Source organism: Dicentrarchus labrax, unplaced genomic scaffold (assembly GCF_905237075.1).
Source record: "Dicentrarchus labrax unplaced genomic scaffold, dlabrax2021, whole genome shotgun sequence".
NCBI lineage: Eukaryota > Metazoa > Chordata > Actinopteri > Moronidae > Dicentrarchus > Dicentrarchus labrax.
The window spans coordinates 2,269,362-2,295,695 of record NW_026136720.1 but is presented as its reverse complement, the minus strand read 5'-3'; the positions used below and the strand labels follow the sequence as shown (position 1 = coordinate 2,295,695).

Below are 26,334 nucleotides of genomic sequence, written 5' to 3'. Positions count from 1 at the left end.
TCAGCTGCTCCAACACAAACCTTCAATAACACTACATTATCTTACACTACCAACTATCTCAGAGGTGATGGGCTATTGGAGCTCATCAGCTGATGCTGTTTTTAATCACATGATTTGGTGCTCATTAGAAACACCATCAGCTGTTTTTCAGCTTTGATATCAATCAAAAACAAAATAAATGAATCAAATACAATCAAAACTTTATTTAGCTTTTGTTCAGTAATTTGTGCCAGTATGCAACAGTTCTTATATATACAAAGATCAGACAATAAAAAGGTTTGAATTTGGCACCCAGACATTTAAAGAACATGAAAATGTTTATTTATAAGCACAGTGTTTTCTAATGATTTAACAATCTTAAAGGAAGGTAATGCAGTTATTCAAATGAATTAGACTGCATTAGATAATATCAATCAGTGTGGTCAAACTGGTGTGTTGTAGTAATACGTAGTAATGTGACACATCAAAGAAAACAATAACCCATATTGATCAGAACTCAAAAACTCAATCTAAACATTGTACCTCACCAATAAATATACATTTATTACATTAAATGATGTGAATCTTTCTCTAGAAAATCAAATGTTTGTTCTACTCAGTGTGATTGACAGGAGAGATGATCAGAGGGGCAGAGTTTTTACCACCATAATTAAGACAGGGACCAAAGCATGGGTAGAGTTTCTCAGTGAAGGAGCAGCCATTAAAGGAGTAGATAAGAGCTGCAGCATCAACATCATAAAAAGAGACCAGACCCTCCTCATAATCCACAAACACCCCCACCTTCTCAGGCTGAGACTGCAGAGAGAGACAGACTGCAGGGTCAGCAGCAGCTTTGTACTCATTTTTATTCCTTAACAGTATCAACCAGTAACCATCCTGAGGTCTCAGTGTGATTATTCCCTTCCTGTTGATCGACTCTCTGGCCACTCCTAGATCCCACTTAGTCTTCCCTTTAACCTGAACCTCGAAATAAAATCTTCCTGAAGAGAAACTCTGCTTTGCTAAGACACAGGTACAAGCATCAAATCTCTGTGGATTGTCTGGGAGATTCCTCTTTACATCACCATGTTTAACTTGTTTTCCATCATCAGACAGGATGAGCCAGGGCTGTGCTGTATCAGGATCAAGTGTCACATCCACTGCATACTGCTGGACCCTCTTCAGCTCGACCTCAAACAGCTTCTTCATCTGTTTACTGAGCGTCTCCTCCAGCTGATTCACAGCTCTCACCACAGTCCCCTCATATGAAGGTGGACGGATGCTGACTTCTGTCCAGTCCTTGGTGGGTGGAGCAGCGTTCAGAGACAGGAAGCTTTGGAGGAGGTGGAGGTGGTCTTCAGACTGTGAGAGCTGGTCCACCTCAGAGCTTCTCTTCTTCAGCTCAGAGATTTCCTGTTCCAGCTCTTTGATGAAGTCTTCAGCCTGTTTCTCTGTCTTTCTCTGCTTCTCTTTGATCGTGTCGATGAGCTCGGCCTGGCTTCTCTCAACAGACTCCTTCAGAGCGGTGAAGACCTGAACACCATCTGCTATCTCTCTGTCTGCACCTTCCTTACTGAGCTCCACTGAGCGTTTGATCTCCTGAATCTTCAGTTGTCTCTTCTGGATCATCTGCTGAATTTCAGCCTCTGTCTTTCCCAGCTCGGCTTTGTTTCCTTTCGGTTGAGCTGACTGTCTGAACTGAGCAACCATCTCAGAGATGAAAGTATTGACCTTCAGCTGAGGTCTTGTGTTGAAAACCTTTTTACAGTTGGGACACTGACACGGGACATTAATATTCCAGTGTTCAGTGATGCAGGTTTTACAGAAGTTGTGTCCACATGGTATGGTGACTGGATCAGTAAATACATCCAGACAGATGGAGCACAGAAACTGATCTTCAGTCAGCAGACAGCTGGCAGCAGACATATCTACACCCTGAGAACAAAAAGAAAAAACAAAACTGTAATTAGATTTCTTTTCATTAATTTTTAGATACATGTGATTACTGGAATATAAAGAGAGTTATCCTGAATTCTGTTGGTATATGAAATCCAAATCAAATAGCTGTGGTTGTTGTCTCAATCAATCTTGCTTTCTTTTTTACATCATATTTAAAGGCAACCTCTGTCTGATCACTGGTTGTTACTCAAATAATAAAAGAAAAAAAAACTCAATCCATGATAATTTGATGTCTATGCATTGAACCGATGAATCCCAATCCCTCTGGTTCCTGTTAATAACATAATTTAAATCTTTAAAATCATAATGGAATAAGATTGTAAACCCAGAAAACACAACATGATCCTTCCATTAAACATTAAATAATACAATAATATAATAATACTGCTGAAGATTAGGTTGTTATTAAATATGTTTAAATTTAAAGTCAGACAAAGAGGAGCTACAGAGATGGAGGACGATTTCTCTGGAACTTCCTGTCTGAGTCGAGCTCAGGTTTTGTGTTCATACTGGAAACACGTTGAAAACAGGCGGTAAAAAGCTGTGACTGCATTCTGTCTCATATTAACTGCACAGATTTCATTGTGGTTGGATTTTTACTTCTGTTTGTTTAAATGCTGTTTCGATTGAAAATGACACATTCCTATTTGCATAATAATTAAACAATATTTTAATTTGTTAAACAGATTTTAAATCAAACAAAAAGTATGACTATGATAAAAATAAACTATCGAATATTTTCTTAGTGCATCGTGCCTCTGTAGGGCAGTGGACTCAGCAGAGGTTGGCAGAGATTCTGCTGTTTAGTTGAGAAAAACCTGATGGATTCAGTTGAATTTGTCTTCAGAGAGAAACAGAGAGACTTGTCTCGACAGCAGCTCTGCTGTCTTCAGACAAACTTTCACCTTTCCAGGAAATGTGACGTTGAAGCGTTTCCTGTTTCAGTGTTGCTCCTCCTATCAGTGTGGATCTGTGAGTGAGCTTTTACTGTCACCTTTTTCTATTCAGAAAGATTAGTGACATGATCTGACTTGAATTTTTATTGTTACACTTTTCCAAATGTCACCTTTTTATTTCTTGTTTATAAAAACCAGTGAGGCCAAATTTACTGTCAGTTACAAAAAGCTCATGGATTACACAAGAGAAGTTATATAGATCTGTATTAGCTGTACTGTATGTATTTTATATTAGCTATAGCTATTTTATTCTTTTATTTGTATATCTTAACTGTTTATTATTTGCCCCAGTGCGGTTAATTGTGCAGTATGTTTAATTATTTATTTATTTAAATAGAATTAATCACATTACAGTGTATTATTTCATATTTTCACATATTTGATGAGCTAAACACAAGCTGTATTAGAACAGTGACCAAGTATCAGGGAGAAGAAAACACTGAATTGGTCAAAAAAGAATCCTATTAAGTATGATTGTTAAAAATAAAATAAAAACATAACACAGACAGAGGATTGTATCAAAAGTTCCTAAAAATATCAGAAAAAATCATTTCTGATCAACATTGACAGGAAATAATCTGCTCAAAATTCATCCAAATCACTGGTTTTACTCCGGCAGTTGTTGAGTTCAGTGTTTTGGTTCATTGATCAGTTGATCAGCTGTTCTGTGTTTGTTGATGGGTCCCTAAAGGAAAAGGTTGGGAACCACTGAATTAGTGGGCTAGAAACAAGTTTTTGTTGGTTGTATGTTATTATTTTTTGTGAACCACTTCTGATAGGTACTGACCTCTGCAGACCGGGAAGAGCAGCAGGTTTGGAGATGTTCTGACCCAGTCGTCCATCACAATGTGGTTCTTGTCCTCACGCTGCCCATTTTTCCTGCTTCTAACACATCAACTCTGAGGACAAAATGTTCACTTGCTGTCTAATATATCCCCCCCCACTGACAGGAGCCCTGATAACCAGATAATCAGTGTTATTCACTGGCAGTGCTCACTGTGTTGGGCTGATCGCTGTAAAGTTCCCTCCACTCATTGAATGCTTCAGCTCAGCTCAGAGTAAATAAGACTGCAGTGAGTCGGTTCTAGCCTCCACAACGTCCATTAATTCCTGATAATGAACCTCGTCGGGCATTATCTCTCACTTATGAGTCCTGTTTTTAATGACTTTACTACTTTTACTCAAATAAAGACTGTTAACTTCATCACTTTTGTGTATTTTAAATAAAAATGTCCATTCTTCAGCATGTTTCCTGTCATAATGCTGCCAGGTGGCACCACTGATAATGGTCACAGGTGTCATATTATTGTATTGTATCAAATGTATTAATTTATCCAAATTATTTTTCTGTCTTTAAAATGTAAAAGTGGAAACTTAAGAAGAAGCAATAATTACCAAAAGTAGGAATATATATGTATACATACATATATATATATATATATATATTTACAAATGTTTTAAATTTTTTGGGCGGTGAAGTTAAAAAAATGAATTGAAACTCTTTAAAAGGTTATTTAACAAATTAATCTTGTCAAAACACACACAAAAATTTGCATTACATACATTTTAAAAAGACTTTTAAACATTTAATAGCCAGATATGTTTGTATGTGTGGATACTGATATCCTATAATCTCTGATGGAGAGTACAGCGGGAAGCTGTATTAGTATTATTTTATTTGTTGTTGTTGTTGTTTGTTTCTCTTGTGTTGGTCTTGTGTGTCAGATATAAATCATTTTGACCTTGTGTCATTACAGAAAAGACTTTTTAATAAAAAGACTATTAACGTACTATCAGTATTATTATGGGCTGTTGTTTGTTTGGAATGTGTTTAGTTCGAGGACTCCACTGACCATGCTGCATTTGGAAACAGAAGAACTTGGTCCTCCCGGTGTCCCTGAACGCCTCACGGTGAGTCCAGGGTATTTAACATTCTACCCTGGACAGCGGCAGGTTGTTGCGCAAGCGCAGCCCATTCACTGTGCATGAATGCGGAGTGAGGAGAGGACAGGAGCACTGGGAGTACTGGGGGGACTGGGAGGACACAGCGGACTGGACGGACCGGACCGGACCCGGGCAGGCGCGGACATGGATGGACAGAACGGCAGCGGCAGCATCTGCTCTCGGCCGCAGGGCACCGCGGCGGACGGCAGGAAGAAGAAGAAGAAGGAGAAGGAGGAGAAAATCCCCGACAGGGTGACTCTGAAGAAGGAGATCGGGCTGCTGAGCGCCTGCACCATCATCATAGGTGAGGCTCCGGGGAGCAGCTTCTGTCCTGCACAACTTCATTAAAGTGTCTGCAAAAAACTGCTGCAGGACAATAAAGGTTCAAACCCCCTGTGGAGTGAGTCCACTGGGACGGGGGGGGGGTCGAGAGTTTTGTGGCATTGCTTGTAAGAAAATAGGGACTCCATGTTTGTTTGCATTCACATCAAACTGAGTTGTAGTGCTTACGTGGCTGAAATATATGAAGTCCAGCAGAAGAACATTGTGTGCTGGAGCAGAATGAGCAGCAGGGAGCTTTAAACACACCTACACGCAGTAAATGTGAGCATCATTCAGGCTGATGGAGGGATGGAGGGATGGATGGAGGGGTGGATGGAGGGGTGGAGGGCTGCACCACTCTGCTCTGGTGGTATTAATATTAACAGTCTGCAGAGCCGGAGGGCGAAATGTCAGCACCAGTTGTCTGGTTTCCCCAAACTTCAGCCCACAACCTTTATCCTATCATACACTGACCGACCGACATATTTAATGTATATTTGATATTCTGATGATCAATAACAGTAACAGCAGAGAACAGCTGATAGACTGAACTAATGGACCCAAACAGTGAACTCAATAACTGTTTTAGTTTGTGTTAAATTAGACATTTGGATGTGAATATTGATCCCAGATCAGATTTTCAGATCGTATTTTTATTTATTTTTACAGTCAAACCGACTTAATCTGCTTCTTTTTTTTACAAATTCAGTGTTTTATTCTCGTTGTTCTATCAGCTCTTTGGTTGTTTCCTAACGCAGGCTGTTTATCAGAGTGAAGCTCTGTGAATGTAACTAAACCTTAAAGGACCAGTGTGAAGGATTTAGTGGAATCTAGTGGTGAAGTTTCAGATTGCAACTAACTGAACACTGCTCGCGTCTGTATTTGGCTGTGAGATGTGTACAAGAAACAAGGGTGACTGCGTAACGCTCCCTATCTTCAGCCAGTGTCCGTTCTGGTAACATGTAGAAACATGGCGGACTCCGCCTGAAGAGGACCCGCTCCCTCTGTAGATAAAAACATAACAATTGCTCTGGCGACCCCTAGTGGTTGGGAACCGAACTAGCGATTTTGAGCAGATTATTTCCTGTGAATATTGATCAGTGATCAATTGTCCTGTCCTGATGTCCTCAATATATTATGTAGTTTTTTGAATTTTTAACAATCAAATATACTTAATAAGTTTCTTTCTTGACAAATTCAGTGTTTTTTTTTCTCGCTGACGCTTAGAGCACTTCTGGCTGAGGCTGTTTATGAGAGAGCGAATGTTCTGTAAATACAAGTTGCATTCAGGTCTTCAAAGTTTATGGATTTTATTAAAAATCTAAACTTCAAAAATAACAATTTTCCTCACGATATGGGCCTACCGTGTATATTTTTAAAGTTTTCTTACATGCTTTCCAGTTCCACAGTATTCTTATAAATAGCACATAAAACAGGATCAATTATTAACATTGTAAAGAACCTTTAAAGGTCCAGTGTGTAACAATCAGGAGGATCTAGTGTCAGAAATATAATATTCATAGGTGTGTTTTTATTAGTGTATAATTACTACGGTAGAATATATGTCCCGTGATCTAGAGAAACACAGGAGAGAAATGCTTTATCACAGATGAAACTATTACATTAATGCGTCATGGAATAGCATATTAACTGTTAATGCTATGCTAAGAGAGAGAGAGAGCTAATGTTATGCTGGCTAGATTCAAAGTCAATATAGGGTTAGGTGTAAGCTGTTATTAAGACTAAAACTATCTCTAAATATGAATAATATAACATCCATTCTGTCGATGTACAAACTCAGATACCTTTTGCTAATAATGCTCACAGCGACTCTTTAAACTGCATTTAAATTATTTAAATTGTATAAATAATTTAAATAATAATAATTTCTTGTTTAGCTGAATCATCTTTTCTCTTTATTGTAATATTACTTAGCTGCACTGCTAAATGCTCATAGAAAGACATTAATTTAGTTTTATTCATCACATGACAAGCCAAAAACTCTGGTTTCCCTTTCTACACGTCAACACTGACAACAGAGTCTCTAAATACCTTCAACCTGCAGGAGCTTTTCAAAAGGTCCGTTTAATGTGACCTAAAACCAGTTTATGTGGACAAAAGACCGAAAAGCAAAGAAAAATCTATATTTTAAAATCTTAAAATATCAGATCACATCCTCAGTTATATTGTTCCCCTATTTAACAATGAAGGCTAAAACATTCTCAAAAACTCAATTGCTTTGTTTTTCTGCTCTGCCTCAACTCTGATAATGTAGCTGCCGTTAGCGTCAGCAACCGAACGGGGCTCAGCAGCCTCCCAGTGAACACAACAGTGTGTCGACAGCGGTACCGAGGTGATTTATGGAGTTTCCTGATGGACGAGTTCCTCCTTAACTGCCTGCAGACGGCGCTCTGATTTCTGTTTCCCCACGTGGACAAGGTCTTAGTCGGTAAGGGGGGGTTAACGAGACTGTGATCTGTATCTGTTCCACCGACTAAATGATCTGTATTCATAATGGGCGGGGCTTATATCGGATATGGGTGGTGCTTAAACGTGAAGTGGGCGGGGTTTGACCAGAAGTTGTTGATTTAAGCCTGAAAGTGATCAGAAGTTTCTATATTTATTAAAAAACTATTACCAAAACTTCAGAGCAATATTATTGATCCCAAGCTTAAAAGAACTTTTATATGCGACTATATCCTACAGCTACACGGATACTGACACATTTTACTCGTTTGATACTCATTATCTGTACCGGATGCTCATTTCAGCCGAGTACTCGCTCAACCCGACTGGAAGAGCAGACGGCTTTGTGGTTTGTGGTGCGGGTTCTGGCTAACTGGGCCACCTCTCCCTCTCGGCCGAGCTGTTGTTGCTCGCTCAAGGCGGACATTATTGTAAAAATCCTCCTCCAGAACAAGAGAAAGGTCCTGTGTGCAGAATGCTGAAGCACCTTTCCATTCAGAGAGAGAGGACTGAGTGAACAGGCTGGCTGCTCCGCACGCCGGACCGGCCTCCACAGTCACGCGCTACTAGATCAAAACTGAGCCTTTTGTAGACTCTTGCAGTCTGATTTTGTGTCACAATTCGGAAGCTGCAGGAATAAACTGATGCCGAAGGTGAGTGGGTCACTTCCCACCTCTGCAGCCCCGGAGTGGATAATTTATGTCCGGTTATGTAACGGCTGTCTGTGCCACTTGGCTGCCTTCTGCCGTGCTACTGGTAGCGCTGTAGTCTGAATGTGTCGGATGTGCTGGTACTCTACACTGCATACTGAGGCTGTGGGCAGGAGGGGTTGTCCCGGCCTGAGTGATGGCCTTTACCTCCTTCTCTAACTCAATGTGTGATAGAGCTCTTTGTGCTTTAATGCCCTCTGTATAAACTCAGGAGGGACTTCGGTTGCTCAAGAGTCTCAACAGGGGGTCAGTGTATTTTTTGGTCATTCAAATTTTTCAAAAAGGGGATTGAGCGAAATACAAAAAAACTGTTTGGATTTAATTTTTTTTATTTCGTATAACAAAACATAGAAGCTTAAAAATATGTAGTCAAATATAGGATTTCCCATACTGTAAAAGAAATCTTCTAAATGTTTAAATGCATACAGCAATACAGAAAGTCTTTGTTTTATATTGGTATTATTGTTTTTTATGTGTAAATATCTTTAATTTAACATTTAGATTAAGATTTTATGTCAAATAAAAGCTAAAAACTGTGTTTTAATCATAGAAAATTACAAAAATACTGTGTTTATTTGGTGCTCCAGCAGCTGAAATATTACTGTTTTTATTTGATGTATTTATTTACTTATATATTTTACAGTTCAGGACTAAAATTTTCTCTGGAACTCTCTGATATGACTTTAGACAAACATTATCTCTAGAAATCTCACTGCGTTCAAATGTGCCGGCATTTGCAAACAGTCAGCTCAAATTACGTCATTATTATTATTGTTATTGTTGTTGTTGTTGTTGTTGTCACTAAACATTAAAGAAATAGAAATAATAATAATATAGAATGTTAAAAATATGTATTATATTACAAAATCAAACAACAATATAAAGTAAAAAAATAAATAAAAACAAAATTGCACATTAACCAGTTAAAGCAGCCATTTTGAAGAGATACACATTTTATATACTTTATAAATGAGATAAAATAAGAGCTTTTAGCAGGAGAACATTTCTTTCTCTTAATTTACTTGCATAAAGACTACAAATGGGGGGAGATGGCTAGCTTAGCTTAGCATAAGCCCATTTCTAGTCATGGGCTAGAAATCGATGTGTAGTTTTTATTTGAGCATTTTCAACATTTTTATTTCCACCTGCCGCTAATGTTTTTATTCCAGGAGTTAAAGGTACAGTGTGTTTAGGATTTAGTGGCATCTAGTGGTGTTGTTCCAGATTGCAACTCCCTCGCAAAGTAGAAACTACAGTTCCCTTTTATCTGCATAAACATTACAATATTATCTGTTATTAACAGAAAACACAAACGTCAGTTGGGGGTGTAAAAAAATATTGGAAAAGTTTGTTTTGTGATATTTTGTTGTTTAATTTTGTATCAATTCTTTAAATAATGTTTTTATTTTTGTGTGAAATCCCTCAGCAGTGCTGTCAACTGGAAACAGATCCTGTTTACAGTATTACAACATTTGGCAGTATATATATAACCACCGTCTCGTATCAGAGTCTTACCAATACATAGCCCAACTTTGCGTCTTATACCCTCTTCCTGCTCTCCTCAGGGAACATCATCGGCTCTGGGATCTTCATCTCTCCAAAGGGGGTCCTGGAGCACTCGGGCTCAGTGGGTTTGGCATTGGTGGTTTGGGTACTGGGAGGTTGCATCGCTGCCTTGGGCTCCCTCTGTTATGCTGAACTGGGCGTCACCATCCCCAAATCTGGAGGAGACTACTCCTACGTCACAGAGATATTCGGAGGGCTGATGGGGTGAGTAAAGAGCCTCCACTGTACTTTTTATGGCGTCAGGAGTTTTAATCAATGTGGTTTTATTACTTAAAATTGCTATAGATATTTGAAAAGTAAACCAGAAAAAATCATCAGATATCAAATGAAATTTTAAAACCATAATTGTATTGAAAACGGGATTAAATAAATCCAACTGTGGACAGAGTGTTTTGACCAGAAATGACGACAAAAGTGTCCGTTCTCTAGAAACATGGCAGTTCAACATGGTGGCCGCCATGGAAAGTGACCCACAGCATCTGTTTTAAAGTAACTGGGCCTTTAATCTTATGTTAACAGACCTTATTTCAGGGATCTAACCAGTGAATCAGAGCACTTAAATGCTAACTCAGTTACATGTTTTAGGACTCACAGGAAGCCTTTTGGATCTACTATTGTCTGTTTTTCAATGTTAGCTCAGCTTTAATGAATATTGTCGGTCGAACAGCATCAATACTTCCACCTCCTCTCTGGGTCACAACTCCCTGTCCATGTGGAAGATTCCTGTTGTTGGAATAAAGTGTTGGGAGAAACATGTTACTGTAATCCCACTACTGTTGGTGGTAACTAAAGTAAAGAATTAGATAATTCAGTTACAATTACTGAAATTGAAATGGGCTCTTTACTCTCGTCTGACCAGAAAATAGTGGCGAATTTATCCCGTTAATTTTCCGGTTTATGATCTAACGACCTTACGGTGGCTCAGACTGTTCAGTCCATTCATCAAATAATTATTGATCAACTAACTACTGTAGCAAAGACAATATGTGTATCTTACAGGTAGGAACGCTACTTGTTGCTGCCCCCTGTTGGTCGGGAGTAATAATAACTTAAAGCTGAGTGCATTAATGAGAGAACTGAAGCAGACATTTTAAAGTAACACAAAAGTTATTTTACTTAGTAACTAGTTACTTTTATATGTGGTAATTGGTAACGTTACTTTTGAGAGAAGTAACTGTAACTAACTCCTATTTTTCAGTAACTTTCCCAACTCTAGAATACCGCTATTTAACTTTTAAAAAGACTTTTCTTCTGATTCTTGATGCCGTGCTTGTTTGTTTGTTAACATGCATTAGCATTTCAATATATATATATAAAATATATAATATATAACTATACTACAATGTGTTGGTAAATATTGTTAGAAGGAGTTCGGTCACTATTTGAAAAGTGTCCTGAGATAAATTCTGTTATGAATTGGCGTAATAAAATAGAATTGAATTGAAATTGAATTGTTAGAAGGAACACGTATCCTTAGTCTAATACGCTAAATGTTAGCATCACGTGACATCGCTGCTTCACACAGTAGCTTGTTCTTGAGCTAATTCTTGTTCATTGCTAATAATGAGTCAAAGTATGTTGTAACACAGTTTTAGGCACCTGGGGGTGAAAATGGATAATCCCCCAAAAACAACATTTCAGGATGTTTTTTGAAGCTCTAACTATTGAATCAGTTTCACTGAATGTCTTTCTCTTATTCAGGTTTCTCCTGTTGTGGAGCGCCGTCCTCATCATGTACCCGACCACACTGGCTGTCATCGCCCTCACGTTCTCCAGCTACGTCCTGCAGCCCGTCTTCCCGAACTGTGTTCCTCCGTACATGGCGACACGGATGCTGTCCGCCACCTGCCTCCGTAAGTCGCTTCAACATCAGTTATAGTTGTGTTACAATATCGTTATTCTCTTCAAAAACCCCGAACTTGTGTATCACGTACATATTTTGTCATGACTTTAATATCCTGTGAAAAAAAATGGCAAACAAGACGCTGCTGGGTCTTCAATTCTACGCTGATGACAGTACTGTCTTTCAGAGGCTGTAGTAAGGTTGGAAAACGAATATATCGCAATCCATAATGAGAAAAACAAGTTGTTTTTCTTTTCCTTTCTTGACATTTGGTGAGTTTATTTTCTTTAATAAAGCTGTTAGTGCTCGTCACACGTAGTGAACTCGTCTCCCAACTGAAGATAATCACAGCCTCATGAAACTGTCCAACTTACAGGCCGAGGGCGTTCAGGGGACGGACGGTTTCCAGTTATGTTGATGCCACTGGTTTCTCAGCATATTCCAGTCGTACAATGCTGTAGGCCAGGCTCAGTTGACATGAATACCTTCACCATCCAAAGCTCCCCTCTTTAAAACTCACTGTGACACCACTTCCCGGGGAGGGAAGGGATGGTGTACTGGAACTCAGAGCGCTTGCATCATTCATGAAGGATGACATGTTGTCTTGTGGTTGCCACTGCTATATCCCTGGACTTTTTCCTCTGTTGCTGATCGTAATCCAGCTCACTCGATCAATCCACTCCTTCGACATGTGTGTCAGAAAGGGAAGTGGTCACATGTAAAATCTGTCTTATGTAAGTTCGGTCTGGATGCTTTTTAAATCCTTTTTTATGGCTGTAGTAAATAATGCATACGACCCTTCAAGAAAGAGGAGAGCAGAGAATGTGTGGGAAACAAAAGCAGGTTGTGAATTCTGTATTTCATCATAAATAATTTGTTATTTTAATGTATTTATATGTATATTTAGCGAAAGACTGACAGTAAATCAGAAAAAAAACTAAATTAATTTACGCTAACTAAACACATTTGAGGCCAGATTATCTTTTCTCAACTTTTACTATTTAGTAAGATAAGATTTAGTTTGTGGACAGCGGCAACATGTACGTTTCTTAAACCTGTAATCTATATAATGTCCATCAGGGGGAGCTCCACTGGCTGCAATAAAAAAGTTAGATAGTATTCAGTCTTATGGAAAAATGAGCCGACTTCTCAGTTGATTTATGAGTTCAGTAAACAGTTTCCTGATGAGTTTCTGGTCTCAGTCTCTAGTTTCAGTCTTCTTCCATACAGCATGATGTTCATTTAGTAACTGATGGTCCCATTTAGAGTAAAACGGACCATAAAGCAGGGTATGCTTTAGGGCGGGGCTTGTGATTGACAGCTCATTCTCAGTGAGTCCATCCAGCGTCATGAATGTCATGATATTATTGGTTGAAATCAGTTAATTCATGCTTACGTTCACTGTTTGTTTTACAGGGAGAGAAAATGATGGATTCTGCTATAAAAACAAACAAAGAAACAGATTTTGTTGTAAATTATTTGGTTAATAGGGGAACAGTATGACTGAGGATGTGATCTTAAAGGGTAAAATGGCTTGTATGTGCAGATATGATGGAGCACCGTTCAGGGTTCTGGGGATGTAAAAAGCAGCAGAGAGCTTCTTCACTCCTCAAAAATTGAAATGTTCCCATCAAAAATTGATTGTATTAAAAAAGAAATGCTGCATGTCGACTGTCGGTACTGGAAGTGTGTGTCTGGATCTCACGCTGTAAAAAAATGGTTATATTCAAGCAGCCGGGCACCAAAAAAGTACTATAAAATAACGTAAAAATATAATAATTTTCTATAATTAAAATACAGTTTTAAGCTTTAATTTTACATAAAATCTTTTCATCATTTATTTAGCGTTTTTGTTCCATAATTATACAAGATATCTGTAAATTAACAAACTAATCCATGTAAAATTACAGTTAATTCTAATTAATTTTACATAATTTTAAAACATATTAACAGTATTAATCTTTAATCTATTAAATAATCAGATTTGCAAATGTATTTTAATCTTTTTATGTGAAATAAAAATAAACTTTCTTTAAATATGCAGAAATTTCATGATTATCTGCAGATTTTTCACATTTTACAGGTTACAGGTTTAGTTTTTTCACAGCACAGTGTTGTCCGGGCCCCCAGCTGACATTACATTAGTCATTGTGGACCTGTCGGGCTGCCTAATTGCTTGGTGCGTTGCCAGAAAGTACCTGCACTAATGAGCTTTAATCAACAAAGCCTCTTTGTCTTATCAGCGAGTAAATAACGGCGGCCTGGAATCGCGTCTGCGAGGTTAAACAGCGGGACTTCAGCGTGTGATTCCTCGCCTCTGATGCCATCATTCACGCTTTTTTTTGGAGCCGGACGCTGAAACGTGAGCTCTGCCCGGCCTCCTCAGGGCAGGAGAGAGAGAGAGTGGGGGGGTCCGGGCTCGCCACGTTTTGTTTGCTCTTTGCAACAGGAAGTGGTTTGTTTTGTGGGGCTGACAGCTCGTCTTTGTGTCGGAGAGCGAGGCCACCATGAGAGAGAGCGGGGCAAAGCCGGTGACAATGATGGACGAGGTGAAACAATCATGCCCTCCCCTCGCTCGCCGGTTTCCCACATTCCTGCCTCCCATGGCAACTGGCTGCTGCCGCCCACCGCCGGCACCGGTTCCCCGATGCAGGGATGGAACTGTACCTGATACATTTGAAGGAGCACTCCACCAATCGTTGTTTTAAAATCAATAGTAATAATACAAGGCCTCTGAAAACTGTCGAATAAAGTCAAAGAAACTTTCAAGAACCTTTGACAAGTCCAACAATATAATACTGATGATGTCATATTGTTGTCGTCCAACCCAGACGTTAGCATCGTCCTGGTTCCCTCGACAAAAAGACAAAGATTTTTCCAAAGGTTTATGATGCAAGTTTTGTTCAGATGAAAGATAATCTCCACTAATTTAAAAAAACTCAATTTTTCAGATTTTTGAAGCGGACATGTCCGCCAGAAGCTAAAAGCTAACTACAGCACGGCCGCATGACTTCAACGTCACCACCACCAAACTAACAACTTGTTTATTAAATTTTATAATTAAAATCTACAAGTTGGAAAGTTTGAGAGCGTGAAGTAGAGTTGCTGTGATACAGATACCGGTATAACCAGTAATACCAGGAAATTCTTCAGATAGTCCCTAAAATGTGCCGAGTAGATGTATCTGGGCACCGATTTGATACCACCTAATTTATTAACCCCCGAAATGTTCTAACATAATAAATGATACGTTAGGATTGACCCAATAAGTGACACAACCCGGGAGTCAGCATCACTCTGGTTCCTTCGACAAAAAGACAATTATTGCAGAAAACAATCTGCGTTTTGTTCAGATTAAAATAATCTCCACTAATATTTCTGAATTTCTGTAGCATAAATCCGTCCGCCAGAAGTTAAAAGCTAACGTTGCGCTATAAACGAACAAAAACACGGTCGCATGACTTCCACTACTCCATCACAAAACTTCCAACTCATTAAAATCTAAAAGATGTAAAGTTTGAGTTAGTTTGCTGCGAGTATAATGACAACAACAACAAGGCTGTAAAGGCGGACGACTGAGTAGATTCTCTGTCTGTGTGTTTCAATGTCACCAACGACCTCTGTAGGCTCATTTAGCCGCTTGTTAGCAACCGACTGGCTTCAACATTCACACATTCACAGGTATTTACTGACATTTTATGTTGTAGAACAAAACGTGAAAATCTCCTCAGCCTTATTTCAGACATCGAACCACAAACCCACTGACTTTGACTCCAAAACATTTAGAAGATGATGAGACAATAAAAGTCTTTTATTAACAATCAAGTGCTAATAAAAGTACAGATGTATTGATACAATATCTGAGCACGAGGTTGGGAACATCTGGTATAAGATATGCTTAACCTTTTCCGGAGCCTGTTTAATTAGTGTTTAGTATGATTTATTCGTATGTTATTGAGTAGAGAGAGTCTAGCATTGACACCAGAACTCTGACAAAAAAAATGGCGTTCAGAACATTTATGCATAATATTAGACTAGAATTATTGATGAATCAGTTCCCAGAATGCTTTTGACTGTGATCCTGTGTGTGTTCGGCTCAGTGCTGCTGACCTGGGTGAACTGCTCCAGCGTTCGAATGGCCACCAGGATCCAGGACGTCTTCACGGTGGGGAAGCTGATGGCTCTGGGTCTCATCATCGTGGTCGGCCTGGTCCAGATCTGCAATGGTAACAGTCTGTGGTCCAAAGCTTTACAGCTCCCTGGAGGACAAAAACAAACTCATATGTGTGGTTTGTCTTCCAGGGAACTACGAGGCGCTGACTCCTCAGGTGGCCTTCTCCATGGAAAGGACGCCGTCGGTCGGGCAGATCGCTCTGGCCTTCCTGCAGGCTTCCTTTGCCTTCAGCGGCTGGAACTTCCTCAACTACGTCACGGAGGAAGTGGTTGAACCCAGACGGTGAATATTTGTGCTTCTCATCATTTTCAACATCATTCATGCAAATGTTCAGCCTCCATCTCAGCTTGTTTTGTTGCTCTGCTGCTTGCATCAGATAGTTGGCGACTTTCTGGGTTTTTCATAGGCAGAGTTTGTCTAAATCAAGTCTTCAACGAATAGTTTGACTCTTTGGAAAATGTTTTGATTTGCTCTCTGGTGGAGAGATTGATAGCACTCTCATATCTGTTTGTTAAATCGGATGCTGGTTAACTTAGCTTGGCTCTGTCCAACAGCAACAAAATCCTCCTTCTGCTTCATTCCACCGGACGCAGCAACGCAGCTCATTTCAGAAGCAGCTCTCAGCTCTGATCTGTGGAGAATATACGGATGGAAGCCGCGACCAACCAACTATTTATTTATTACATTTTTTTTTTTAAAATCAGGTAACGCTGCGTTTCACCGGTCGCCTGTCGATGGCGTCATATCCCCTTTGTGCCTGCGTCAGCGTTGTGGTTGTCTGTCAGAAGCTGTCATACATTGACTGTTGATGCAGTCTGAAGCCACATTGTTACCATCCACTGTTTAGATCTTGGTGCTTTTTAACTCTAGATTTGAACCGGATGAAGGATTTTAGTCATCGGACGTCTGGATCTTAAGTTATCAGAGAAACAAGCTGAGCTAACGTTAGCAGCAGCTCGGCTCGCAGCCCCCTCCGGGACGTCCTTTGTCTGTCCAACAGCGTGGGAGAAGCAGTGATTGTTAAGGTGGAACTGTTTATTCAGTGGGTTTAGGTGGAACTGTTTATTCAGTGTGTTTAAGGTGGAACTGCTTTATTCAGTGTGTTTAGTGGTTTTAATCAGCGGGTCTGTTTGTGTTGGAGAGGAGGAGACCTCTGTGGATCATTGGGCTCCCGGTAGAAACCTCCTGAACCATGAACACTGAAGGAATCCTAACCGGGAGAAGCTGACTGCAATGACGCCAATGGTGGTGAAGACAACAACTCCCATGATCCCACGCTGCTTCACCACCTCATCAAGTTTTGTTGTTGTTTTATTGTGAGAGTTTGTCTCGCTGGTTGCCAGTTTCTACTTTATATGATTGAGAAGCTGTTTCCTTATGTGCTTTTTTCTCTTTAATTTCTCGTGTCTTTCATGCATGTTGAATTGATTTTTGTTTTTGACTGTTATCATCTGTGCATGGTGTGTGTGGCCTCGGTCAGGAATCTACCTCGTGCCATCTACATCTCCATACCATTGGTGACCTTTGTGTACACGCTCACCAACATCGCCTACTTCTCCTCCATGTCGCCCGAGGAGCTGCTGTCATCCAATGCCGTGGCCGTAGTGAGTAATGTGGCTCCAGTGACGATCGGTGGCTCAATTATGATTAATCTTTTAGGCCTTTAGCTCAGAATACATTTCTAGATCAGGAATAATAAAGGCAACAAATAGGAGGTCAAAGGTTATAACACCATCTTTTCTGCAGTTACAAGTTACAGCAAATTACCTGATGAAGAATGTTTTAAACTTACGTAACTGAGTTAGTTTTACCTAAAATGTTCGATGTCTTAAGTTTCAACAATTTGTTTTGTTGAATTAACTCTGGTTTTACAGTGTAATCTAAACTTTAAAAATAACAGTTTCTTCAAATAAATGATTAATATGCTGAGAAATAGGCCTATTGTGTATATTTCTTTCTAAGTTTCCTAGTCCGCCTTAAAATCAAGAAGGCTTTGCGACCCCCATGAAACTTTGGCGACCCTTAGTGGCGGTCACGACCCGACAGGTTTGAACGAAAACAACCAATCAGAGCCAAATTAACTCTGGTTAATTTGGATTCAACAGTCAACAATAAATAATCTAGGAATAAACCTGCCTCCTGTGTGAACTGTGTGTAGTTGAACAGTGTCGGCCTACGTTGCTGTATTTTAATTTTGGCCATGATGATGAAGAGCCTGATATTTTCTGAGGTGGAACACGGTCTAGAAAGTATGATATATAGTTTGGAGAATGGGGTTTTATTTACAAAATGTGAGTGAAGAGTTGTGTAACTGTATCTCAATGTGTGTTTGATCAGGAGTGAGATACAGTTACACAACTCTCCACTCTCATTTTATAAACAGTTATGCTAAATAATGGCTCCATATTTGAGAAGCACCGGCTCTAGATCACCTTGTTTCTTGACGTGGAAAGAATCGTCAGGTAGAAAAATGTTCAGATTAAACACACCTGTACACGTCAGTGAGTCTGTCTGTTGTTCTGCTGTTCAGACATTTGGAGAGAAGCTGCTGGGAATGTTCTCCGTCATCATGCCAATCTCCGTGGCTCTGTCCACGTTTGGAGGGATCAACGGCTACCTGTTCACCTCCTCCAGGTGAGACCTGCCGCTCTGCTCGCTGCTGCGCGCTTTCTGACACAGCTTTAGTTTGTCTGCTGCTGACGTGCTGATGTTTCTGCCTGTAGGTTGTGTTTCTCTGGAGCCAGAGAGGGTCACCTGCCCAGCCTGCTGGCCATGATCCACTATAAGAACTGCACCCCCATCCCTGCCCTGCTGGTCTGCGTACGTACACATTGATGTGGATCTCTGTTGTTTTGCTTCTGTTAGATGATCCATCTGTGTATATTTTTATATATTTTTAGGTATTTATAATGTTTTCTGGTCTTTCTCATGCTTGTGAACATGATATCTCAGAAACACCTCGAGGGAATTTCTCCAGATTTCACACAAATGTCCACTTAGACTTGGTAGTCAAAGATCACTGCTGAAGAACTGATGACCATATTTCACTATTGGTTAGAGAAATAAATGGTGAAACTTTTTGTCTCAAAGGTCGTCAAAATAACCTTGACAAAAAGTTCACAACTGAACTCAAAAACCCCAAAAGCTGGTTACCTTAGCTTAGCACAAACACTGGAAAGATGGGAAAGAACATGTCTGTCTCTCTCTAAACCAAATGTGTGAACCATCTCATCCATTCTGCCTTTCACATCCTGCCTCATTCTGAATTTCACATTACTGCAAGCAACCTTTTGGAGTGCGTCAAGCTAATGTTGATCCTGTGAGTTTCACCTACAGCTCCTAGAGAAGTTGACAACCACAGTCTGAGTGACATATAATCAGATCTTACGTTAGCTAATGCTAGAAAATCGCTAGCTTTTTGATGATTGAAAAAGTAGTTACTAAGGCTTGCTCAACTGTAATTGGAGCACAGTGCAAACAGGGGCGGTGTTTCTTATCTTATTTGACAAAATTGATGGCGTGCCCCTTTAACATTCATCATCTTTGTTATGTTGCTGTGTTTTCCAGTGCGCTGCCACCATCGTTATACTCTGCATCGGAGAAACACACAATCTGATCAACTACGTCTCCTTCATCAACTATCTGTCGTACGGCGTCACCATCGCAGGCCTGCTGTATTACCGCTGGAAGAAACCCAACCTGTACCGACCCATCAAGGTACCAACACTTCTGTTTACCGGTGGTGGATTTAGTCAAGCAGTACAAATCTGAGATATTTGTACTTTTCATTCCTGATTCTACTTTTTACCTTAAAAAAACATACAAAGAGCGAATAAAATCTCATTGTTCTGTTATAAATTACACTACCCAACAGTTTATACAAGTACAGCTAAAACATCAGTCAGTTAATCAGTTAGTCAATTGATGGACATTGATTGGAGACTGATAATTGTTTAAGTTATATTTTATCCTTATTCTTCTTTGAGAAGTCACTTTGGATAATTGTGACGTCATTTCTCACAATTTTCAGAATTTTTACAAACCAAACAATAAATCCATTAATGGAGAAAATACTCATCAGCATTTTTATAGCCAAACTCTCAGTTCAGATTTTTGTCCACATGAGTACCCTTACTTCTTATTGCATGGTGAGCATGGCCATCCCCACCACTGAGGTCACTGAAGTCAGGACTTTGCTATTTTTTCAGAAAATAAAATTCGTAAAAAGAATTGCCTAAAAAAATAATACTTTAACCAAAACCCCCTAGCAAGTTTAGTTTTTGGACCTTGGTATATCTAAAACCCTGCGTACCGCAGTGCTGGGGAGGTACTTTTAAAAGCCTGGTAACTGCGTGTAAAGCTAGCTAGCTTAATGCTAATAAAACAGCTTAACGCTAAGAAAACAGCTTAATGCTAATAAAACAGCTTAATGCTAAGAAAACAGCTTAATGCTAATAAAACAGCTTAATGCTAATAAAACAGCTTAACGCTAAGAAAACAGCTTAATGCTAATAAAACAGCTTAATGCTACGAAAACAGCTTAATGCTAATAAAACAGCTTAACATTAAGAAAACAGCTTAACGCTAAGAAAACAGCTTAATGCTAATAAAACAGCTTAATGCTAATAAAACAGCTTAACACTAATAAAACAGCACTGAAACGTTTTTTTTTTTAACGGATTAAAGGGTTATTCTCAATTAGGGTACTGCCATATTTTTGGTCCATTTCACTCCCTTTCAAAAGTAATTAATTACACTACTACTTATATTACTTTTCTGCTACTCCACACAAAATTGGTAATTGTGCCCTTCCTCTCCAAAAGGTGATTTAAAATCCAGTTTTGTTTGTTAAAATCAAAGCAATGGAATATTTCCAGCTGCTGAGTGTACGAGTTTCCATCTTCTAGTTTAATTAGATTTATTAGTAATTAGTTACACTACTAATTACTGGGGAAAAGTAATAACATTACTTTGTCCATAAGTCATGAATTATTAATCGACTCGCTTTCTTCAGGTGAACCTGTTGGTTCCTGTTTGCTACCTGATGTTCTGGGCGCTGCTGCTGGGTTTCAGTCTTTACTCGGAGCCGGTGGTTTGCGGCGTTGGTTTGGTCATCATGCTCACCGGCGTACCCGTCTACTTCCTGGGCGTCCACTGGAAAGAAAAACCAAAGTGCATCTACACCTTCATTGGTGAGTTTAGTTAAAGGAGGTCTGATTAAAGGTCTGTTACAGCTGATATTTAACTCTCGGCTCGTGTTTTCCCCGCAGAGAGGGCGACGTACGTGGGCCAGAGGTTGTGTTTCGTGGTCTTTCCTCAGTTTGACCCCATCGAGATCGCCACTCCGTCAGAATGGACTGACCGGTCTTCAGGCAGGAGCAGTTTGTCTGCCAATTCTTAAAACTTTTTTTCTGAATATATGCAGATCTTTGTTTTTACTCCGTCACTGTGTAAGTCCAGACACCTCCTCCTGGTTTTGGGAGCTTCCTGTCTGACCTTTGACCCTCAGAGACTCTGGTTTCCCTACAGTCGACTGGAAACGCCTGTTCTTCTGCGCAGGCTGCTTGCACTTTTTATTTTCTTCTCTTTTCAACTAAGTCTTCTAGTACAGCAACCTAATGCCACCAGTGTCACTGTGAAAAGGACTTTTATTCCCATGTTGGACCCATTTTTGTTTCTTTTTCTGTAACATGACGAACTCTGACCGACTGACGGTTGTTTCTTCTGATTGTTGCTGGTGTTCGTGCCTTAAGGCCTTTTCACACCAAGTCCCAAACAAATCTATAGTCAGTATTCAAGAAAAATGTACAAATTATTTTAGAGAAGATCTGCTTTCATGTATTTTTATTCTTCTTTCCTGCTGACTCACTGCTTTTTTTCCTCCTAATATTTTGGTTTTCATCAATCTCGTATCCTGGTGTATCGGAAAAAAGGGCTTTATGAGAGCTGTAGTTTCGTTATTTGATTCTAACAAGTAAGTTGTTGCTAACTTTGGGTTTGAATTCTAATACAAACTGGTACTGATTTATCTTATGGACTACAAACAGAACACGTTTCACTTTTTCAGAAACCAGTAAAAGTTACTCTCAATGAGAGATTGCATTGAGTCTCAGAAGCTAGCGGAGCCGACCTGATGTTACATAAAGACTTCACGTTGTTGGTAATTCTCCTCCATAAGGCAGGTTTACTGAGTTATCCAGTTAACCTGATGCAAAAACACGTCCTGTACCTACTGATTTTAAAGGTTGCAAACACAGGTGTTACCAGTGACAGTATTTAAGGTTCCCAGAGCCTTTTTCCAGTGAGAAAACACGCACAGTAACAACAATCTGACTCTGTTTGACCTGGAACGAAACCTCAAGTTGAATAATTCAAAACACATGAGTTTACCCTACTGTAATGTCATATCAGAGTGACTGCTGTGAAACCGGTCTATTGTGAATTGCAGCGCTCTCTGCTGGATAAACTGATGTACCGCTCGGGCTTTAATGTGAAACTGTATAATTAGACTTTAAACTCACATGAACAACGTACGTATTAAAATGCACCACAACAACAATATGAATTCATTTTTTTAAATTCTGGTGGAAAAGTCAGACTTGGTGTGAAAAGGCTTTTACTGAGGGAAAATGTATATTCAAATTTTTTATTAACCAATTTAATATATTGTGCATGTGCCTTTGTGTATTGCATTTGATTGTTTGAGACGCACTTTGGTCTTCCATCGTCTGTTATCTCGCCGTTCAGTACGAACTCCAGATGAAACTGGACTCTTAATCTGTTGTTAACAAAGTAGTTTTACCTGCTGCTGCTCCCTCACATCAACCCACATCACTCTGACTTACACTGTGACTGCACAATGTAATGGGATCAGTTATTTTAACTCAGAAAAAATGTTCGAGACTAAGTACTTTTGGGTAATTTAATAAAAATTACTAAATTAAGTCACTTAAAATTACAAAAAGCTACGTGATCGAGGATGTTTTTTTAAATTTATAAGATTAAGTTTGTTTTGTTTGAACATTTCTTTTGAGTTAAATTAAGATTTTAATGCTGTTGTGGCAGCTTTTGTTTATCAAGCAATGAGAATTCAATGTGTGACAGAGACAAAACTGGCACTTTTTTACAAATATTGTCCATTAACTTCTTCTTGGTAGGAAATCAATAAATCAGTAACTTTGCTGCAGTTGACTATAAAATGATACAAACCCAATTTTCAATAACCTCCAGGAGTCGGCAGACAAAAAACATTATAATTATTATCACTAACTTATCATTTAGTGATTATTATATTCCCCAGTAGTAGAAATGTGTAGCCATTAGACACAGAATTAAAAAAGTATTTTTCATTAACTAAAATGTGGGTCATACGTTACGTCCTGACCTGAATTCAATCGTGCTCACTGGGATGTTTGATCTGCGACATGTTAGCATAAGAGGAAGCATACTGGTGATATTTGTAAAAAAGGCTAATCCCACTTTTAGTCGTTTCATTTTTCTTTTTTTTACATTAAATCTGTTTAAACTGATTCCATGTTTATGACTATAAGGATGCTCGCAGGCTAACTGCCTCAAGCTGTGTACCGTATGTGTGACATCCTACAAGAAATATATATTTACCCCATCAGACATCAAAATAAATAAAACGTTAGCCAAATATCCAACTAACCACTGATGTAAATTGGCTATCCAGTTAGCTAACGTTTAATTAGTTAGTTAACAATTGATGTAGATTAGCTAGCTACTTAGTTAGCGGCTTTCTTGTACTTATATATGCTACGTGCTCGGCTGTTGAAAAGTCAAAAGTGACATATAAATAGTCACATCTTAAGTTATTTAATGTTAGCAAAACGGTAGCTAATAAGCTATCTAACGATTTAAGTAAAATTAGCTAACATTAGCTAGCATTAGTTAACGTAAGATGTGACTATATATATATATATCATATCTTTTAACCATCTTCAAAATGTGGTTGTCTTTTCAACATAGGTTAGCTTAGCATATAGCATATATAAGTACAAGAAAGCAGTAGCTAGCTAATCTACAGTTGTTGACTAATCTAATGTTAGCAAAACGCTAACTAGATAGCCAATTTACATCAGTGGTTAGCTGGATATTCTGATAGCGTTTTAGTAACATTAGATTAATTTAAGATGTGACAACGTAAAACTTCTAATAATAGCCTGGGCGTTTATTTGCTTAAACCACTGAACTCCCCCTGCCTCTATTTGGGACAGGCCTCTATTTGGGACAGGCCTTTATTTGGGACAGGCCTCTATTTGGGACAGGCCTTTATTTGGGACAGGCCTTTATTTGGGACAGGCCTCTATTTGGGACAGGCCTTTATTTGGGACAGGCCTCTATTTGGGACAGGCCTTTATTTGGGACAGGCCTCTATTTGGGACAGGCCTCTATTTTGGGACAGGCCTTTATTTGGGACAGGCCTCTATTTGGGACAGGCCTTTATTTGGGACAGGTGTTTAATTCCTTTAGTAAAAAACTAAACTAAACTCTAACTGCTGCTTCTCTTGAGATTTCTTCAGCAGATTTGACAACTAACATGATGATTATGATGCTTTAGAGGTTTTTTTCCGTCTCTCTTGTTCACCGTGTTACCGAATGAATTAACGTTTTACTTTGTTTTTGTTAGTTTTCGTAAATTATAGTGAACGATTGAATTGTGGAGAATCTAACTGATCTGCATGATGTGTAACATGTACGTATTGACAGAAGTAGGAGATCGAAACGACTTAAAACTCGCTCAAGCGGGCGACCCGGTGGGTTTTAAGAGGTTTTAAATATCAAGATAATTTCTATAAAATCCAGACCAGGCCTCTATTGGAGACCTGCGTTTATTTGTCAAAACGTGTAGCCACACCAGGCTTTTAAACAAGACCTGCATCTATTAGAGACTCTGCTTTTATTGGAAGTTTTACGGTATATATCTCTATATATGTCCCTTTTATCTTTGAACCATCTTCAGAATGTGGTTGTCTTTTCAACATAGGTTAGCTTAGCATATAGCATATCTAAGTACAGGAAAGGAGGAAGTTGATCGAGTGGCGAGACTTACAAAGGATCAATTAAATTTCACAGAGAGATTTAAAATATCTTTATAAAGATAGACATATATATAAACAGTATATATATCAACTCTTTTATTTTGTACATTCTGGGTTTTCTGTACACTTTCCTTTATACACATTCTTTGAATTAGTATGCAGTGTTGAATCGGGACACAGCACACGTTTATAACTGTTTACATATCTCTTGTTTTCTGTTTCACCTGCTTCTGCTTTAATGTAGAGACCATCTGATTCTGAAAGTGTTTCTGTACTTTAACATTTTATCTTACAACCTCCAACAGAAGGTGGTTCCCGTCACACAAAGCCCAAAACAAATCAATTTAATTCAGATTTACAGCAAACCCACTCGCCTTTTACCGTTATTGTTATTATTGTTTTGTAACAGAAGTCTTTAATCGCCTTACGTAGACACATCAGTATTTCTGTAGACTAGATAATAACATGTAAAAAGTTCAGGAGATCAGGAGAACCACAGCACAGGATCACAGACACTTTCACACTGTAAATTATTTGTAAAGCATCCGATGTTTACAATGGGATCGTTACACGGAAACGTTAACTTGGAGCTATTTTAGAGCAATTTTTGTAAAAATGAGTAAATAACTATAGAGCACAATAAATCCAGAATGAATTGGAGCGAGACTGATGTGGTTTATCCTTCTGAAGAACTTGTTCTGTTCTGTATGTCACAGTTCTATGTGGTGCTGTAACATAAACATAAGAGATAATAAGAGAGCTGATAATTACAAAAAGGGGCGAAAAATAAGATAAATCAAACAAATATTACATTTTTCACATAATTTTACATTTATAGTCGATTTTAGTAATTGTATTAATATTTCCATGTATTTAAAAACTTAAAATCTGTAAAATAAACAGGAAATACCCTGTTAATTTACAGATCTTTAACAGTGTATTTTTAATGAATGTGAGTGACTCAAACATTAACTTACTGCTTTTATTAAGATATGTTGTTAGAAATTAATAAGTAGATCATTCACAGTGTAGTATCACATCATTGGCTTCTAATCAGAGAATAGATGTTTAATTATCTTAATTTTACAACGTTCACGTTTATTTACAAAATAAAGTTTATCTTTTATAACTTTATTTACAACACAGACAACATAGACAATGAACAGGGGACAGACAGAAATCATAATCATCAGTTATACAAAGTAAATAAACCTTTCCTTTCTTATATTTACAGTATGGGAGTAAAATATTGATTTCAGTTTCAAAATAAAATATATTTAACTGATTTATTTTGGTAGAAAAGTGAAAACAAACTTTACATTTTCATATAAAAGCACAAAAATCTTTCAAAAAA

General features: G+C 38.7%; 2 protein-coding genes across 2 annotated transcripts in view; one reads left to right on the top strand and one right to left on the bottom strand.

Annotated features, from left to right (window-relative positions):
• LOC127353585 (E3 ubiquitin-protein ligase TRIM21-like) overlaps window positions 1–1,913 on the bottom strand; it is a 35,514-nt gene extending 33,601 nt beyond the window's left edge. Inside the window, exon 1 of the mRNA XM_051382922.1 lies at window positions 523–1,913. Within this exon, the coding sequence (XP_051238882.1) occupies window positions 592–1,905 (1,314 nt within the window). The 5' untranslated portion in view covers window positions 1,906–1,913 and the 3' untranslated portion in view covers window positions 523–591. The remainder of the gene's footprint in view (window positions 1–522) is intronic.
• Window positions 1,914–4,871: 2,958 nt separating this feature from the next.
• Window positions 4,872–24,425, top strand: slc7a10b (solute carrier family 7 member 10b). Its single transcript, XM_051383505.1, has 11 exons — window positions 4,872–5,142; window positions 9,901–10,105; window positions 11,603–11,754; window positions 15,845–15,970; window positions 16,047–16,200; window positions 17,399–17,522; window positions 18,449–18,552; window positions 18,642–18,738; window positions 19,486–19,635; window positions 20,933–21,110; window positions 21,189–24,425. The coding sequence occupies exons 1-11, from the start codon at window positions 4,884–4,886 to the stop codon at window positions 21,317–21,319; spliced, it is 1,680 nt and encodes a 559-aa protein (XP_051239465.1). The 5' UTR covers window positions 4,872–4,883; the 3' UTR covers window positions 21,320–24,425.
• The last annotated feature ends 1,909 nt before the right edge of the window (window positions 24,426–26,334 follow it).

Bases quoted from the DNA above. Each gene is read 5' to 3' on its own strand.
- slc7a10b (XM_051383505.1), top strand. From the start codon at position 4,884: ATGCGGAGTGAGGAGAGGACAGGAGCACTGGGAGTACTGGGGGGACTG. The intron at 16,201-17,398 runs GTGAATATTTGT...GGCCTCGGTCAG, and splicing joins GAAGTGGTTGAACCCAGACG to GAATCTACCTCGTGCCATCT. The intron at 21,111-21,188 runs GTGAGTTTAGTT...TTTTCCCCGCAG, and splicing joins GTGCATCTACACCTTCATTG to AGAGGGCGACGTACGTGGGC.